Source organism: Micromesistius poutassou (genome assembly GCF_964030765.1).
Source record: "Micromesistius poutassou genome assembly, chromosome: 5".
NCBI lineage: Eukaryota > Metazoa > Chordata > Actinopteri > Gadiformes > Gadidae > Micromesistius > Micromesistius poutassou.
In genome coordinates, this window is record NC_140275.1 from 21,822,268 (window position 1) to 21,840,663 (window position 18,396).

An 18,396-nucleotide genomic window follows, 5' to 3' on the forward strand; every position below is an offset into this window, starting at 1 on the left:
TGTCAATTTGTAACCATGCATTTTCAAAGCATCTTCTTTAATCCATAAAAATATCAAAACATGAGATCACACATTTATTTGATAACAAAACATTCATTTACAAATCTACACTCAACTGATTACAGAAGGGAAAACTAAGAAAGCTTGAAATCATTAAGATGTAGTCAAACAAATGCATTTAAGTTAATATTCAGCCGGTTTCTATGCTTACAATCAAACAGAAACTCCAGTTAATTGATAGAAATGTATCACGGGGAGTCTTCAAACCTCAAACCGTCACAACACATTTCAAGTTGATAACAAAAACAAAAACAAAAAAAATCCTGAAATAGGTTGACTCTGTTCAAAAGGACTGACTCAGATATTTTTGGAAAAGAAGACCATTTGCACAAATACCTGCTTCACCCAGGGTTTCTATGACAAACAACTACAAGTACATGCTGGATTACTGCAAAGTAAATTTAAGAAGTCAGCAAAGCAGGGGTTGAATAATACTTGTTCAAGCGCTACAGAACTGACTGTACCTCGGTAAGATAGAAGGTCTAAGGAAAACCACCATTTCTTCTCATGATTGGACACTGGACCAGGAAATGTAAAACAGTACAAAAACTGAGACATTTGTAAACCAAACGGCTCCGATCTGATTCTATGCGATACAAAATCAAAATACAGTCAGTTTTATAGAGCTATTCTACAGTGTTTTTATCTTGTATATATTTTCTGTTAGCTTCCCTGGAAAACAGCTATATTGAGGTTTACAAATCCTGTTTGACGTGATTCTATACAGAATGTAAGAATGTAATGGGATCAATCTTCATTTGATTCAAGTTACTGTATATGAACCCTGCTGTAATACCTAATAACAAAATGCTGCAATGCCTATGGAAACAAGACGGATGCACTTTGTAGCCAGTTAGCGGCTGTTCTTTATCACTCTATGGCACATTGTGAGCTGGTCCCTGGTCAGCAGTGATGCTGCGGTCGTCGCAGCGCCCTGCCAGCTGAAAACGTCTCATCTAAAAACAATCGGGCGTGTGAAGTGGATGGCAGTTTGTTCTCCCCTCAAGAAAAAGTTCTACTTTAGTTAGACGAGCTCTGTAAACCGAACGGCGTTTCAAAAGTCTCCATGTTGATTCTCTCTGTTGTCCTGTCCACTGACCCCCGGGAGATCCGGGACAACGTCTGCGTGGACGACGCGCCCGGTCCGGTGGACCGAACGCAGTCCTGAGAGTCCAGGGGAGGGCGTCGACACATTACAAAAGAAACCTCGTCTTCCTGTCCAAGAAATAAATACCAAAAACCTAAAGTCTAAGTCCTGTCTGGGTCTCGGTAAACCCCACAGTCAGGTCCGGGTTACACGTGGAGCCGGCCGCTCCGGAGCTTCCAGCGTCTCGAGCGGATCTTGAAGAAGAAGAAGAGCAACATGAGCATCAGGCAGGAGCAGACGTACAGGACCAGACACAGGCTCATGTCCACGCTGGTGAAGCCCAGGATCCACCCTCCGGAGCCGGAGTGGAGCCGGACCTGGGCCCCCTGGGCTCCCCCTCCACTCAGCACCACGGCCGTGGCCCTGGGGGTGGGCTGCTGCGGGGGCTGTACTCTGCCCTGGGGTTTCTGGGGGGTCTGGGGAGGCGGCGGCGGAGGGGGGGTGGGCAGGTGGCGTCGAGGCTCGGGGAGGTAGCGAGGGGAGAGGTTGGCGGTGCCGTAGTGTTGTCTGAGGAAGGCCAGGACCTGCTCCTGGTTCCAGGTGTGGACGCCCTCCTTCTCTTGGTGGCAGGCGGGGCACAGGGCGGGGCTGGGCCAGGGGGATTTGGGGAACACCGGGTCGTCGCTGAGGGAACCTGCGAGACACGCAAGATGAAGGGAACCCCGTCACGACCCATGTCAGATGAAACGTGATGGAGTGGGATACATGGTAGTGCTGTGGATGGATCCTGCTCCAAATCTCTGCCAACATGCATGAAGGTTTGAAAACGCAGGATAAGATGTATAAATGGGCTCAAATTTATACTTTAGACATATCACAATATAACTTGATCATATTGATCGATATCGATAACTATTGATCATTTTAATGACCTAAAAAGACTAGGAATTACCACGCTGGATTTAAACACTTCTGTTTAACACTTAATATGACTTTCCACTGTTCTTCATTGATCAATACTCCAATGTCGACACAACAAAGAAAAACACTCAAATATTGTAAATAAGTATGGAACCGTGTTTGAGTAACAAACCCAGCTGCTAGATTCGGTGGTCCAGTCTCTTATCGATATATATATATTGAACATGTTTTCTATTGATATTGATCAAAAGTCTATCACAATTTATTGTTTTATTGCCCAGGCCTAAGTGGGATGCTCAAACAGGGTGTTTTGTTTCTCTGTAAAGACATTACAACCAATATAAACAATTCTTGTTTTATCTCTTTGTCAGCTCAGTTTTTGTGATTGCGTCACAAAGTCCGAGTGGATGACATTACACAGCCTTTTTATATTTAGTCCCACCGCAAAAGTCGACCTTTTGTTTTTTTAACTCTAAATATATTTCACACGTTTCGCTGTTTCACACATCTTTTAACAAATAATCCCATCCAGTAATCCCCTTCAAACTGCCCAACCAACCACTTCACATAATCAATCAAGGAACCAATCAAGGAAGAGATGCCCTGATGGGTAAGCAATGAGGCAAGAGCAGTCTAAATATAAATAGTATCATAGAGAGGCAGGCGCGCAGTCGACCAAAACAGACGTTCTCACAGAGCATTTCACTCACTAATAGCTATCGGATGGCTGTGGCCTTTCTAACACATTCTGCCCAAATGTGAGCTCTTAAATCTCACCTTTAATGAACTACAAGCAGTTATTTTAGAGTGGCCAAACATTAACAAGAAACCTGTGGGACAGAACAATGCAATAGGGATTGGCTGTGATCGATCTTGGTGGATTCCTCTTGGATACAATCAGTAAAAGTATCTGGGAAACCTGACTTGTGCTTGTTGAGCAGGGTGTTAGAGCTGGTGTATGAGTCTATTGTCGTTTTTTACAAACAAATATAGCCGTATTATACCCAACTTTTTCCCAGCATGGTCCGCACATTTACACTGACCGGGGTAATATACTAGCTTGATATCGCACCCCAATTTCCCCTCTCGAACCCTACACATACTGGGGGTTTCATTCTCATGTAAATACGATTAGACGGCATCACGGTACCAGCGGTGGGACTTGGGTAAGGGTGTTGCTGTGTTGTCTCTATAACAGAGACAACGCAGCGATATCAACAGGAGCAGTTCTAACTGGAGAGACGGTGAAATCCGCGAGCTGCTGACCATCAGGGGAGAGAAGGTGATGCAGTTTAACGAAGACGGGGAAAGACGGTGCGATCTACGAGGAGGCAGCAGAGGAACTGTCCTTACGAGGCTTTCGTCGGGATAAAAAACATGTGGTCAGCAAAATAAAAAATATGTTGGTGTTTTTGCCCTTGTAAATAGTTATTGCGTTTGTACCCTACACTCAAATGTCGTCTACTATAAAATGTATCGCCTGTTGTTGAATGAGGGCCCAAAACCAGGTGTGCATGAGTCTAGAATGAAATGGGAGTCAGATCTCAATGTTACAATTGATGAACAGTTTTGGACGGAATTATGTCAAAACAGCTTGTCAACTATTATCAATGCCCGGTATAGATTGATTAACTATAATATTCTACATCAATTATACCTTACCCCAGAAAAATTACATTCATTCAAATCTAACTTGTCAGAAATGTACTTCAGATGTGATACTGAAGTTGGTACCTTGCTGTGTATGAAAGATAGGCCTTTTTGGCATGATATAAGCTCTACTTTAACCAGGATCACAGGAGTTGATGTTCCTGTGGACCCTGAACTTTGTTTATTGGGGAACTTTACAAGTATTCGTCGTTCTCTAAACAGTGCACAACTCAAATTCTCAACTCAAAAATGTGTGGCTAAGAAGTGCATTGCAGTGTCATGGAAATCTGACTCCACTCTTCTTATTGACAGGTGGTCTGTTGAGATGAATAGCTGCATTCCCCTGGAAGAAATCACTTATTGTCTCAGAAAAAGATATAACACCTTTTGGAAAATTTGGCAGCCATATTTAGACCATATCGGTACATCTCTTACTCCAAGTACTTAATGTAATTGTTTGTATTGACCTTCACACTGGCTTCTTCCTGTTTTTTTTTTTTGTTTTGTTTTTAAAATAAAATATTAAATATTAAAAAAAAAAAGTTGTCTACTCATTCTTGCATGGGAATGGCTTGGAAAAAAAACAAAAACATTCAGAGTATGCAAATTATTCTTAAGAGGTCTCCAAACCAAGAAAGCCGGCTCCTTGACGAAGGCGGATCATACCCCCTCAGTTTTACAGGCAAGCCAGTGAAACTGCAGGGTGTGCCCAGCCCACCGTACCGGCTTAGTAAAAACGCCTTATGTTACGTTTGTGAGATATTTAGTTTGTGTGCCCGTGTGGTAGTCTGCGTGCGTACCGGCCAGCCTGCTGTTGACCTGGTTGTGTTTGGACCAGAGCCAGACCACGGCGTCCTCCGTGGTCTTGACCTGGTCCAGGGACTGGGCGGCCATCTCCTCAAAGTGACGTCCGCACTGCTCACAGCCGAAGAACGTCCCGATGTAGCCCCGCATGGCGCGCAGGACGGCCGCGGGATCCCCCTCCAGTGCTGGGACACAAGCACCGCGCAACACGTGTTTCATGATCACGACAAACACCACAACTACAACACAGCCTGAAGGGCCCTTGGTCTCGTGTGTTCTGGCTGGAAAGGAATTCTCTGGTGAAAAGCCGAAGAGCCGTCAGATGGAGATTTCTGCAAGTGTGCTCCTCCTCATGCTATGACCCCTACAGCCGTAGACAATAATACAAGCATGATTTGTAGAAAACATACAGGAAACCCCGTCCTATAACGGATGTTCGACCACACTACCACCAATGCAGTGTGTGTGGTGTGTGTGTGTGTGTGTGTGTGTGTGTGTGTGTGTGTGTGTGTGTGTGTGTGTGTGTGTGTGTGTGTGTGTGTGTGTGTGTGTGTGTGTGTGTGTGTGTGTGTGTGTGTGTGTGTGTGTGTGTGTGCATGCATGTGTGTGTGTGCGTGCGTGCGTGCGTGAGTGTACCTGTACTGGCCAGCAGCTTCGGGCTGGCGTCGTACTGGACCGTGAGCATGTGGAACAGTGTCCACAGAGAGCAGGGGTAGCCTCGGAGCCCTGGCCTGCTGCCCTGGCAACCCACCCAGCGAACCTCCGCCCCCAGGGACAGACCGGAGATCTGGAGAGACAGTAGTGGAACGCCGGTTCAAAGAATATCCTCATTCAAACATCAACATGAGGCCTGACAGTAGGAGCCGCCCCGAGGCTCTTTGCACAAAGGACGCACTGAGCCCTCTTAAAGCCGGGCTATGTTGGCTTCAGGAAGCCGGCTGCTTAGCTCTTCTTAAATTCGGCAGTGCACGTCAGCAGTCACCGCTTCAAAAGGGTTTCACTCTCATATCATTTATTCTCTCATAAGACTAACTGCTAAACACAAAACGTAATTGGAATCCATTTCTGCCCAGTTTAAATTTCAATGCAGAGTAAGCGGTCATCACTGAGAACCTGAGGTTCTGTAATGCTAATATTGACTGAGCCGATTGTAAACTTGGAGGAATATATATTGCAAATTCAATGCAATAAGCAAGAACATTTTGAATTGAATGTGTTTTTATTTTTTATTTAGAAAGACATTGGATATTCAGCAATTATTCACACTCCTAATTAGGGCGATGTGAAGTTTGGAACTGAAGACGCGATCCCCGCTATGAGTCCCGTGTGTCTGTTTGCGGTGTTTTCCTACCAAGGAGGCGGTCGGGCAGCGACCCTCCTCTCTATAGAGCCATCGCCTGGGCCATATTGCTACACAACAGGCCACTTACAGAGTACCATTCACTAAACAAGCCTCATTTAGATGATATTGTATTCAACCGGAGACGTCTGCTTTTTCAAAATATTTTCAATGGATTCAAATTGGTGTATAGAAGTGTGTCCCTGTAGCTGTACAACAGTTAAAAGCAGGTAAAGAACTGCGTGGCCAGTGGAGCTATAATGTGGGTGTACCGCACCAAGACTGTATAATAATAATAATAATAATATAATATAATACAGCTTCACCTGACCACAGACTGAATGTAATACAGCTTCAACTAACTTAACACCGACTGTAGGTGATACAGCTTCAACTGACATACCATTGGTGGAGACTATCACAGACAGGTCAAGATCGCAATGAATAGAAATACAAAAAGCTCTTTAATTAGACTTTTTGGTATTTCAAGTAAATTACAAGTATATTTATTCTCTTATTGAATTCGGCCAGCCGTCGTCTCTGCAGGGAAAAACCAACAACAATCCTTCCTCCTTCCGCTCATGGTGTGTGTTGAGAGAGAGAGAGAGAGAGAGAGAGAGAGAGAGAGAGAGAGAGAGAGAGAGAGAGAGAGAGAGAGAGAGAGAGAGAGAGAGAGAGAGAGAGAGAGAGAGAGAGAGAGAGAGAGAGAGAGAGAGAGAGAGAGAGAGAGAGAGAGAGAGAGAGAGAAAACTACATAAACTACATGCCGTAAACGACATCTCTATTGAAAATCATATCCATAAATGAAGTCTCTACTGGATTACTGTTTTTGCGTGTTTCCCCGGAAGTTAGGCGGTAAAGGGCTTATCACTCCATTAACATCCGACCAAATGTAACGGGCCGGCACCGTGAATAAAACTACTACTGACCCTCATCTTGTCGTCTACCAGGTCTAGGATGGCCTGGTATGGGATGCTCTCCAGTGGCAACCTCACCAGCCAATCCAGAAGGTTCTCCATCACCTTCTGCACAGAGGCCCTCCCTGGATACAGCTTCACACACACACACACACACACACACACACACACACACACACACACACACACACACACACACACACACACACACACACACACACACACACACACACACACACACACATTAGATAAAAACATTACACACACACAACCACCCAGGCACAAATCGCACAAAAGCGTTTCACGCACACACACAGGATGGAGGGTACCTTAGCAATCACGGTCACAACGCTTTTGAACGTCTTGAGCTCCTCCCCTCCCAGAGTGTTGTGGGTAGCCAGCTCCACTCTCAGCAAGTAGTGCAGGGCGGACTCCAGGTCCGCCATGTACACTTTGGAGCTGGAGAGACCGACAGATGGATGGAGACAGGGCAGACGGACGGGAAGACACGAGGTCGATTAGACAGAGAGAGGCATTGAAAGACAACGGATTTCCCGGACTAATAACAGCAAAAATCTATTGTTAAACAAACACAGACTGGGGCTAACCCGGGCGTGTCTCAACCACGCCTGGGTATGCTTTTAGGATGTGTTCAATGTGTCTCACCTGTCAAACTCCCTCCAGGGATCAGTGCTGTGGTGCTCGGACAGCGCCCCCGTGTGGTTGGGGGCGCTGCGGTCCTCAGACTGTCTGCGCTGCACTCCTGGCAACCCTCTCAGGAAGGACGTGAAGAAGAAACGCAGCCGCATATACCTAGACGAGAGAAGAGGTGTTTTATTGGGTCTAATAAAAGTAGCTCTATTTAACTGTGTGTGTGTGTGTGTGTGTGTGTGTGTGTGTGTGTGTGTGTGTGTGTGTGTGTGTGTGTGTGTGTGTGTGTGCGTGCGCGCGCTCACAAGTGCAGATGTGTGTGTGTTCCATTGGGATGCAGCAAGTAGGCTGATGGGAAGGCTGTGATCTTCAGTTGATCCACTAGGGGGGTGTCTGTAGCCAAGGCTCTTCTCACCACAATCCCGTTGTACTTCGACAGGTCCAGTATTACCTTCAGATAAATCGAAGGGTAAATAATACATACGGACAGAATGATAAATGCTGAATATTTTCCATGTTTTGCTTTTGATGATGACCCATCTAGTGTGTTGACAGAGAGTGTGTTTTCCTGTGGATTTCTCTTTATCCGTGGGTAATATTGATAATGCGTTTGTGTTTTCAGATTGGCATGCTAGATTTATTATCAGGTGTCACGTGTGCATGTGGGAGTGGGTGCGTTACCTCTCGTCCTACGTATGAAGTTGGCTGCTCAACGATAATGGCCGTGTAGTGGGCTGACTTTTGACCCAAGAGAGGAAGCAGGTCACCCGAACTACAGACCCAAGCACAGACAGATAGACAGTTTTTAAAACAGGGATAATGTCTCACCCCGCTTAGACAATGGCCACTTGGGAATCATTCCAATATAAGGGTCATATCGTTGTGGAGTCCATCTCAAATGTAAAAGTTTAGCTTGCACCATTTGTTGTGTTCCTAGAAACACAAATGATCCGACCAGAGAAATATATGCGTTTGACTAATGCCCGGAACCCACTCAGTTAACATGAGATTTCTATGGAGCGAAGACGTAACCATATTAGTACATCCAGTAAATCGATCTTGATAACGATCTGGCTGACAAGCATCTTAACGTAGTCCTGCCATGTTCCATCAGCCAGATGTTTTTTTATACAACGTGAGATTTCCCAAGTTAAATAAATAATACATATATCTGCACAAAAACTATTGGATAGCTCAATATAGTTGTAACTGAGATATTTGCTGAAAACAAAATGAGCTTATAATTTAATGTTTATCAACTGGTTCTCGAAGTATCCCTGTGTCACTGTACCAACACGTGCCAATGCCAGGAGTTGTAACATCATTTCCGTCAACTGATTTTAGGACTATTATTTTGAAGGGGTGGTCTTTATTGTTGACATCTTGTTAACTGCTAGTATTTACGAGTTAAGGGGTTATTTTAGGCCCATGGATCGCTGGCCAGCTGATGGTTGAGGACATGGTGTGGATTTGTTTAGAGAGGCGATCCACTCCAGCCATGCCCGTGCTGTTATGTTAGGACCACGTCAGAGCATCGGTGACCTCATGGCTGGCTACGGGCATGAGGTCACTCATGCCCATATTTTTGGTGGTCTGAAGTGGTTTTGTTGTGGCGTTTGTTTAGATGTCTTGTTGGTGGCGTGTCGGGGTGTCTGCTGTGCAGCCGTTGTTGATGAATTAATGGTGTATTGTTGTTTATAAACGGCCGTTTTACTGATTTTAATTTGAATGCTCAGGTCAACCAACCGAAATGACGCAGCCAAACAAGTAAGAAAATAAAGAATCAAGAAACTGAGGGTGATGAAACTTTGTTTGATTTCCCAGAGGAAAATAGCAACATGCCACAACATTACCATTTATTTTTAACTGTGCTTTGTTCTAGAATAAGCTGTTCTTCTTTGAAATATAAAACATTAGGTAAACAACATGCACGCTTAACCCAATTTCCAGTTGTCTCTAAGATAACGCCTATGTGAGACAGAGGGCTGCTGGTTTCACAGCGTGTAGTGTATCGTGCTCCGTTCTTGGGGACACTCCAGAGGGTTTGTGTTGTGGTGCTGGTGTGAGCGGGTCTTACTTGAAGGGTTCCAACGGTGGGCAGTGGTCAGGCTTCCCAAGCCTGGTGTGGTTCTGGAGGAAATTGATCATCAACTCTCTCAATGTCTGCACCCCTCTATCAGCACCTAGATGGAGCAGACGAATAGGACAGACCGGCAGATGGCCAGACAAACATGCAAAGCTTAGTTTGATTAAGGCTGAATAAACTGACTACAGGCGTGCTAAATTAATCAAATCCCATTTGATTAAATCTATACATGATTGATCAACAGGTATTGGTTAACATAAACATGTCGGTTTGCAATCTGGAAGTAATTTTCGTATTGTTAAAGATCCCGATTGCGGGACTTTCATTCAAAGATATTTACATCCTTCATTTGATCTTACATAGAGGAAGTCTCAGAGTCAGTCCAAAAGTCTGTTGAGTCTCTGCAAACCCAGAACATGCTCTTGTGTGTGTATGTGGTGAATAGGCTGTATCCGGATGGATGTGACAAGAGTCTCTGTGTTGTTCTGCTTTTTTGAGAACAAATCATGTGCCTGAATTAAACTTCCCACCCCTCCCTGTCTGGGTGGTCGTCACTGCATGTATGAAAGAGACGGCTGGTTAACAACGATTTCTGGATTAATTAGACAGAGAAGGAAATTTCACCTCTATATGTCGTTCCCAAGTCAGCAGGGGATGCATGTGCTCCAAAGTACTGAAGAGAAGGTTCAGACACAGTCAGTTATTTAACAAGAACAAACACTCACATCCAAGCAGCATAACTCCATACTGTACATGACGGTACAAAAAAAATCTCTCTCTCTCTCTCTCTCTCTCTCTCTCTCTCTCTCTCTCTCTCTCTCTCTCTCTCTCTCTCTCTCTCTCTCTCTCTCTCTCTCTCTCTCTCTCTCTCTCTCTCTCTCTCTCTCTCTCTCTCTCTCTCTCTCTCTCTCTCTCTCTCTCTCTCTCTCTCTCTCTCTAGAGAGAGAGAGCATACTTTGAGATTCGTACAGATTCCCTGTTTTGCTACTACATACTCTGAAGCTGTGAACACTATACATACTTAGAAGGTGTTACAGGAGAGTGAGGTAAACTGCAATTACATACTCTGAAGGTAGGGTAGAAGTGGACACCATATTCCTTGCAGATGTCAAAGTTGTCATCCTGGGCGCAGTCCACCACAGCAATATGAATAACGGTGTCCCAGTCTGTTGGGAAAATCAACGTGTTAAACCTGGTAATGGTGGGACAAACGATCCTGGGATCAGGATAGGATTCACTAGATTATATTGTGCATTATTGGTTTCCCTTCCATGTTTGTTATTATTGGACAGTATTGATTAATAGTCCTGTTGCATTACTGTGGAAATGGGAGTCAGTCTGTGATTGTAAAACCACTCCCACCCACACAAACTCCATTGTTTCCTGTAATACAGCTGTTGTATTGACAACCAGCTCCCTTAGATGATTTGAGTCCACATTTACTTCCAGCTGTGTTCATTGTGAACTGTGTAGAACAGCTCTTCAACAGGTTCGATCAACAGATCTGATCACCAGGTCAAGAAACTTGCGCTGCACAGCAGATAACTTTGATACCAAATTGCTGTTGTGTAACATTACATTTAATTAATTTGCAACACATTCTGCACACAATAGAACACCATTCACTTTATTCTGAAATAAAAATAATACAATAAAGCACAACGATCTGAGATCTTAGTGGACCGGTCTACCAGCTGTCCAAGATCCATTCAAAATGTCCAAATAAGTGGTCAGTGTGCGAGTCTGTGTGCGTAACATGCGACAAAGGAGTACCAGGTTAGCTATTCAGCTAGCCAGCTGCCATGTTTAACAAAAGGACACACACACACACACACACACACACACACACACACACACACACACACACACACACACACACACACACACACACACACACACACACACACACACACACAGCAGCTGTTACTTTCTCTACTAGACAGATCTTGATGTGCTGTGTGAACTCAGGCCAGTGTAGGATCGACTAGTAGGCGTATAAGTCATATAGCTTATTAGAAGCTATATGACCCACATTCATTTCACTATTATACTCGATTGTTGTCATTTTTAGCCAGCCATAATAAAACTATAATAACATACACCCAGCAGTCGTTAAACAGGCTAACGTGGAGCAGGATCTTCTTAAAGTAATGTCATATAAAAAGGATTCAAGGTAATGTTTACTGTTTAGGTCATTCCTATGAGTCGTTGAAGTTGTACTGCTATGATGACTTTCAGGAAGTCTGTTAAAAGGTGATGGTGCCGACTGACTAACATCAGTGTCTTGTGATAACGTGACATACTAACGATAAGCTACGTGTGCGTAGTTTTGGGGGTTTCTGGGGAATGTTAATGATGCCTCTTATTGTCTACATAACTACTTTATGTCTCTGGTGAACCCGAGAAGCTAGCTCATCTCCAGAGCACGCCAGCTACGGACATCTGATATGGCTAAGATGTAAGATCCAAGTCTAAGATTATTAAAGTCTTTGTAGATATAACTGGGATGATGTGGAGGCTAGCTGACTACACGCATAACATTAGATCGTGTGTGTGTGTGTGTGTGTGTGTGTGTGTGTGTGTGTGTGTGTGTGTGTGTGTGTGTGTACGTGTGTGTACGTGTGTGTGGTTAAACAGCTTACAGCTAGCTTCTCAATGGGGGTTAAAAGGCTTTGTGTTTTACGGAATAAAACAACCCACCTTGGACGTCGTGGGCTAACGCCTTCCACGTGGAGGAGAACTGGATGCAGTGTCCGCACCAGGAGGAGTAGAACTGGACCAGCCAGGCCGAGGAGGAGTTGCTGCTCACGGAGCGCTTCAGGCTGCCGCTGCCCAGGAGGACCAGCGGGTCGTCCTCGGTGTAGAGGCGAGCGGGGTCCGCCGCCGCACCGCCGCACGTCAGGACGCACAGGACCACCACCACCACCACGCTGAGCCCAAATCCCCCTGCCATTCGTATCGCTGGACGGCGAATGTTACGGAGCACAATGTGTGTTCGGCTTGAATACCATTACTAGCCGTGCGACTACATGGGAACAGCTGTTGCTACGTGGTGTGACGCGTAGATGACGTTGAGAAGCTGCGTAAAGGGAACGCAAATCAGCGCAATGACATATCCACAAGGAAGTGCGTTCACCCCCCCCCCCCCCCTCCCCTGAACGTACGCCATACAAGATGATTCATTCATACAAGTTGTCATTCACAAAAATAGTTAAATGTATCCTGTCCACGAGTTTGCGAATAGCTCAACGTGAGAGGCTTATTAGAATTGACGTACATGTTTGAATAAAATATTTATTTCCTCTAGCAGAGACTGGAAAATTGGTCTAGCAATATCAATCTAGGTAATTGCTTGATTTTGCAACTTGGAATATTCACTTGCAAATTGCAAATCTCTTAAGAAGAACTCACTATGTATAGCTGCTATATTCCATACTAGCATAATACATTAATTCAAAGTTACCAAAATGTATGTACAAAAAGTCATAACATATCTTATTTGATGTCAACCTTTAGTGTATTTTTGGTAGGCACTTTTAACTTACATTTATTATTTATAACAGATAATTCACATTTATTGACCATAGAATTAAAAAGAATGACAATGACCTATCCAAGTTCCGTACATCATGCTTCAAGTGAAATTGTGAAGCTGCATCTGCAATGTTCCAATCATCAAACAGTAGTAGTTTTGTGTTAACAAGCTCCGCAAATCAGGTTAAGTCACGTTTCAAGTCAGTGTCTCTTCCCAGGCCGCCATCAGACCAACTTGTCATTCAGTGAGAGAGGCAGGGAGCGGCCCATGGCAGTACGCCTTACGGTGTCAGGACTAGAGAGGCTGCCTGAAGGAAGAAAGCATGACGGATAAACTTAGGCCACTCAGGATGTCTCTGTGTTTTTAACACTGAAGTCCTGTACTAATTCCTCTACGGAAATAACCACCCACCACCTGTATAGTAGGCCGCGCATTGTTTATCAGAAACATACATGGAGTTTAAGTTTATGGAAACCAGAAAGGATGAGCTTGTTACCTTGACATGGCATTATTTAGCATATTTAAATTAAACTGTTCTATGGTAAACATATGCACCATACTAAATCAAGAATTCAGTTATTTTAAAAGAGAGCAGTACAGCACTTGTCCTTTCCTGCTGGTCTGGGGGGGACAAGTTGGAGGGGGGGTGTCATCTCTCATGTGGTTCTTCTCTCACTTCTCTCATCCAGGCAGGTCTGAGGGTCTCCAGGAAGGTATTAGGGTCTCCAGGCGGGCATGAGGGTCTCAAGGCAGGTCTGAGGATCTTCAGAAAGGTCTGAGGCTCTCCGGGCAGATCTGAGTGTCTTCAGAAATGTCTAAGGATCTCCACACAGGTCTGAAGGTCTTCAGAAAGGTCTGAGGAACTTCAGAAAGGTCTAAGGGTCTGAAGAGGTGGCGTCCCTTACACCACCAGCCATTTCCATTGGTCTTTTAACAACAATATTTAACAACAGCGTATTCAATGAGCACCACCATATTCAGCAGCTGAGTGCAATGGACACTTTGTTGATGGGCGAAAGTACATGTCTGTGTGTTCGGTTGCGGTACGGCTAATGCAAGCATGTATGTTATAAATATTTAAATCCAAACCACAATGAAGTAAATTTTTCCCTAATTAGAAGCCTCAGGTAGAAAAGTTAGACCTGGAGACATGCGTAATAAGAGTGTACCGAGGCATTGGTGACATGAAGCATTTGATACTCCTGGGTAAATAGCTTGAATTTGAAACATTTTCATTGAAGCTGTGTGACATGTTCATCATATTTGATCCAACCCAGTGCTGACAGAACATGAAATGCCACCAAAAAACTGTGTTTGGAATCACCGCTAGGGCCGGTAGCAGAGAGGGTACTGAATGAACTATGTTCATTATTTTCATACAGTATAGTTATTATAATCTATTGCCCAGATACACACTGAGTGATCCTTTAGGTTGGTGACAATGTAACAGAGCAAGACAATAGCTTTACTGTAGCAGACTGCACTTATTCTAAGGTCAAGATAGCCAAAGCAACTTGGCTGCTGGCAAGATTGGAACCATACGTCTTTTACTATACATTAACAATCACACCTACATTGAATGAAGTGGGACAAAATATCACTCTTATAAAGGATTGTTACCTTAGTTTTGGATGATGGTGTGAGTGTGTGTGTGTGTGTGTGTGTGTGTGTGTGTCTAGCCCTCTTCCTGACTGTCAGAAACCTGGCTGGGACCTTCATCCGTATCTGGCATCCAACATCTCTGGTCCTCCATCCTCCTAGACTACACACACACACACACACGCACGCACGCACACACACACACACACACACACACACACACACACACACACACACACACACACACACACACACACACACACACACACATGCACGCACTCACACACACACACACACACACACACACACACACACACACACACACACACACACACACACACACACACACCGCACACACACACACACACACACACACACACATGCACACGCACAAGCATATGCACACACGCACGCACACAGCATGCACACATGCGCACACGCGCACACACACACACACACACACACACACACACACACACACACACACACACACAAAGAACAGAAACAAATAAGTGTTAGGTTGTGTGTATCTATGTATATGTGAGCCAACATATTTAAATAAATAAAAAAAACATTTGAACGAATAACATCTCAAATAACAAATTTGTATTATGTTTGACTGAATCTCTCATGTGTGATGGATGGACCCCATTTGCAACTTTGCTGCAATCTAATTCAGTCTATGTAATATAATCTAGTATTGTCCAACCCACCTGCTCTGAGTCAAACCCACCAGAGAAACAACGCTGCTGTCAAGATAACAGGTGTCCACATTCCCAACCACTCAGAGCTCAACTGTATAAGGCCCTCACACACATTGCTTCATCGTACTGCCCTCTGGGCCAAGGTACGGGATCCTGAGGGCCAGCAGGGCTTGCTGTGGCCAAAACCGGGGCCCCGGAGCCATAGAAACCCTAAACACGGGGACTCGCTGAGGGAACTAGTGCACACGGTTTTGTGTTCTTATGGTGTTTCCGGATGTCACTGTTTTGCGCTGCTGTGTTATGCTTTATGTATTGTTAGTGTCCTGGTGTGTTGTGTGATGACGTGTGAAAGGTCTGTTGTGCGTTGTCCTTGTGAGCTCCAGTTTCTACCGTCTGTTAGTGGTGTGTGATGATGTGTGTAAAGTGCATTGCTGGTTTCTCTCTGTGATGTACAGTTTGGTGGAAAATAATTCCCAATACAACTGACTAAATAATAAACTAACTGACTAACTAACTAAATGATTATTAAACAAACATATTTATTTTTATTCCATTAAAAGGAGACAAAACCACATCTTTTGACCACATAATTCCATAAGCAACGGCACAAATTGTTTTAGTTTACACTCAATGAATTGCATTGCTCTAGATGTCAGCAAAATCCCAGCAATTCAAGACGAGCAGCGAACTCTCTGTAGAGGGCCCCGTCCCGCTTGACCCTTACTGCCTGGGCCACCTCAGACCTACATAAACAAGACTATATATACAAACTTTGAATGACCAAATGAATGTTAATGTCAAAAGTAAGTCAGTCAGCTTTCAATCAGTGATCGTTGGTGATGTGACGTGTGTGATTTGTCGACCGCAAATTCAGCGGTCTGACATTTTAACATAGCATTTGGCACTAACGACAAACGTGGAGCGCAGATGTAAACAGTCAATTCTATGGTGTAACAGAGTTAGAGTGCCGCCCACCGGACCGCCACTGCTGCCCGGTCCGGTGCCTCTCTAACGTGGTTTGTGTGGAGCACCTGGTAGTGGATCAGCATGTTGTAGAAGTCCTGGCTGGTGTCCAGACAGCACGATCCACACACGACCGGCGGTCCCGGAGCCCTCTGGTCCTCCATCCTCTGTCGCTGAGCCTCCGCGATCAGATCCAGCAGCTCCTCCGTCTGAGAGTGGGACACCTCCTTCACGCTCCTCCTAGCCTACCGGCAGGACGACGAGGAGAGGTCAGAGCACCGAGAGCACAACAAGGAGAGAGACCACTAGGAGGAGACCAAGGAGAGAGGAGAGACCACTAGGAGGAGACCAAGGAGAGAGGAGAGACCACTAGGAGGAGACCAAGGAGAGAGGAGAGACCACTAAGAGCACAACAAGGAGAGAGACCACTAGGAGGAGACCAAGGAGAGAGGAGAGACCACTAGAAGAGAGGAGAGACCACTAGGAGGAGACCAAGGAGAGAGGAGAGACCACTAGGAGCAGAACAAGGAGAGAGGAGAGACCACTAGGAGCAGATCAAGGAGAGAGGTGAGACCACTAGGAGGAGACCAAGGAGAGAGGAGAGACCACTAGGAGCAGAACAAGGAGAGAGGAGAGACCACTAGAAGAGAGGAGAGACCACTAGGAGGAGACCAAGGAGAGAGGAGAGACCACTAGGAGCAGACCAAGGAGAGAGGAGAGACCACTAGGAGCACAACAAGGAGAGAGACCACTAGGAGGAGACCAAGGAGAGAGGAGAGACCACTAGGAGGAGACCAAGGAGAGAGGAGAGACCACTAGGAGGAGACCAAGGAGAGAGGTCAGAGCACCGAGAGCACAACAAGGAGAGAGACCACTAGGAGGAGACCAAGGAGAGAGGAGAGACCACTAGGAGCAGAACAAGGAGAGAGGAGAGACCACTAGGAGGAGACCAAGGAGAGAGGAGAGACCACTAGGAGCAGAACAAGGAGAGAGGAGAGACCACTAGGAGCAGACCAAGGAGAGAGGAGAGACCACTAGGAGCAGATCAAGGAGAGAGGAGAGACCACTAGGAGCAGAACAAGGAGAGAGGAGAGACCACTAGAAGAGAGGAGAGACCACTAGGAGCACAACAAGGAGAGAGGAGAGACCACTAGGAGCAGATCAAGGAGAGAGGAGAGACCACTAGGAGCAGATCAAGGAGAGAGGTGAGACCACTAGGAGCAGAACAAGGAGAGAGGAGAGACCACTAGGAGCAGAACAAGGAGAGAGGAGAGACCACTAGAAGAGAGGAGAGACCACTAGGAGGAGACCAAGGAGAGAGGAGAGACCACTAGGAGCAGATCAAGGAGAGAGACCACTAGGAGCAGAACAAGGAGAGAGGAGAGACCACTAGGAGCAGATCAAGGAGAGAGGTGAGACCACTAGAAGAGAGGAGAGACCACTAGGAGGAAAACAAGGAGAGAGGAGAGACCAGTAGGAGAGGAGAGACCACTAGGAGTAAAGTACAAAGACACTAGGCATTGAGGTGCAGAACAACAAGGAGGCCGCGTAGCGATGCTGCTAATAGTGTTCTAATTTCTGATGTGTAAAATATATGATCCAGCCCTTCTATGCCCTTCCATCTTCTATGGCTAGCGGTCCAGACCATCAGGCCCTGGACTGTTGTGAGTGTCTAGACGGTGGTAGTTTAAGTCTGGGTGGTAATCTGGCCTCTCGATACCCAGCCCAACCTACAGCAGCAGGCCTAGCTCAGGCAGCTCAGACAGACACACGGGAGCAGTGGTTCTGTTACCTTGTTGCTGAAAGTACGAATCCTGGGCCCATTGGACTCTGAATGCTTGGGCGTGAGCCCTGGACTTGTGGCGCTGGGCTTGGTGGATCCCGTCCCGGATCTAGAGGCCAGACTGAGGATGTGACGCAAAGGGGAGCAGGGTGCGCCGCTGGGTCTAGGACTACAGGACGAAGGGCCTACAGGTGCGGCTGAACCAGTGTCCCTGTGGGGGGCGGGACTGACTGGCAACGCCCTGCCGTTGTGATGGGAGGAGGGGGAGGAGCTCGAGGGCGAGGAGTGTGTTGGGGG

The 18,396-nt window shown here is 45.7% G+C and overlaps 1 protein-coding gene across 1 annotated transcript; it reads right to left on the reverse strand.

The window, feature by feature from the left end:
- Window positions 1-93: 93 nt before the first annotated feature.
- On the reverse strand, window positions 94-12,549 carry qsox2 (quiescin Q6 sulfhydryl oxidase 2). The gene is made up of 12 exons (XM_084467737.1): window positions 12,216-12,549; window positions 10,581-10,681; window positions 10,140-10,188; window positions 9,507-9,612; window positions 8,111-8,201; window positions 7,735-7,880; window positions 7,445-7,591; window positions 7,108-7,237; window positions 6,791-6,913; window positions 5,159-5,309; window positions 4,519-4,707; window positions 94-1,841 (listed from the first exon to the last, which is right to left on the reverse strand). The coding sequence occupies exons 1-12, from the start codon at window positions 12,466-12,468 to the stop codon at window positions 1,354-1,356; spliced, it is 1,974 nt and encodes a 657-aa protein (XP_084323863.1). The 5' UTR covers window positions 12,469-12,549; the 3' UTR covers window positions 94-1,353.
- Between the last annotated feature and the right edge of the window lie 5,847 nt (window positions 12,550-18,396).

Bases quoted from the DNA above. Each gene is read 5' to 3' on its own strand.
- qsox2 (XM_084467737.1), bottom strand. From the start codon at position 12,468: ATGGCAGGGGGATTTGGGCTCAGCGTGGTGGTGGTGGTGGTCCTGTGC. The intron at 10,189-10,580 runs GTATGTAATTGC...CCTTCTCTTCAG, and splicing joins ACTTCTACCCTACCTTCAGA to TACTTTGGAGCACATGCATC. The intron at 9,613-10,139 runs GTGAAATTTCCT...TGCTCCATCTAG, and splicing joins CTTGGGAACGACATATAGAG to GTGCTGATAGAGGGGTGCAG.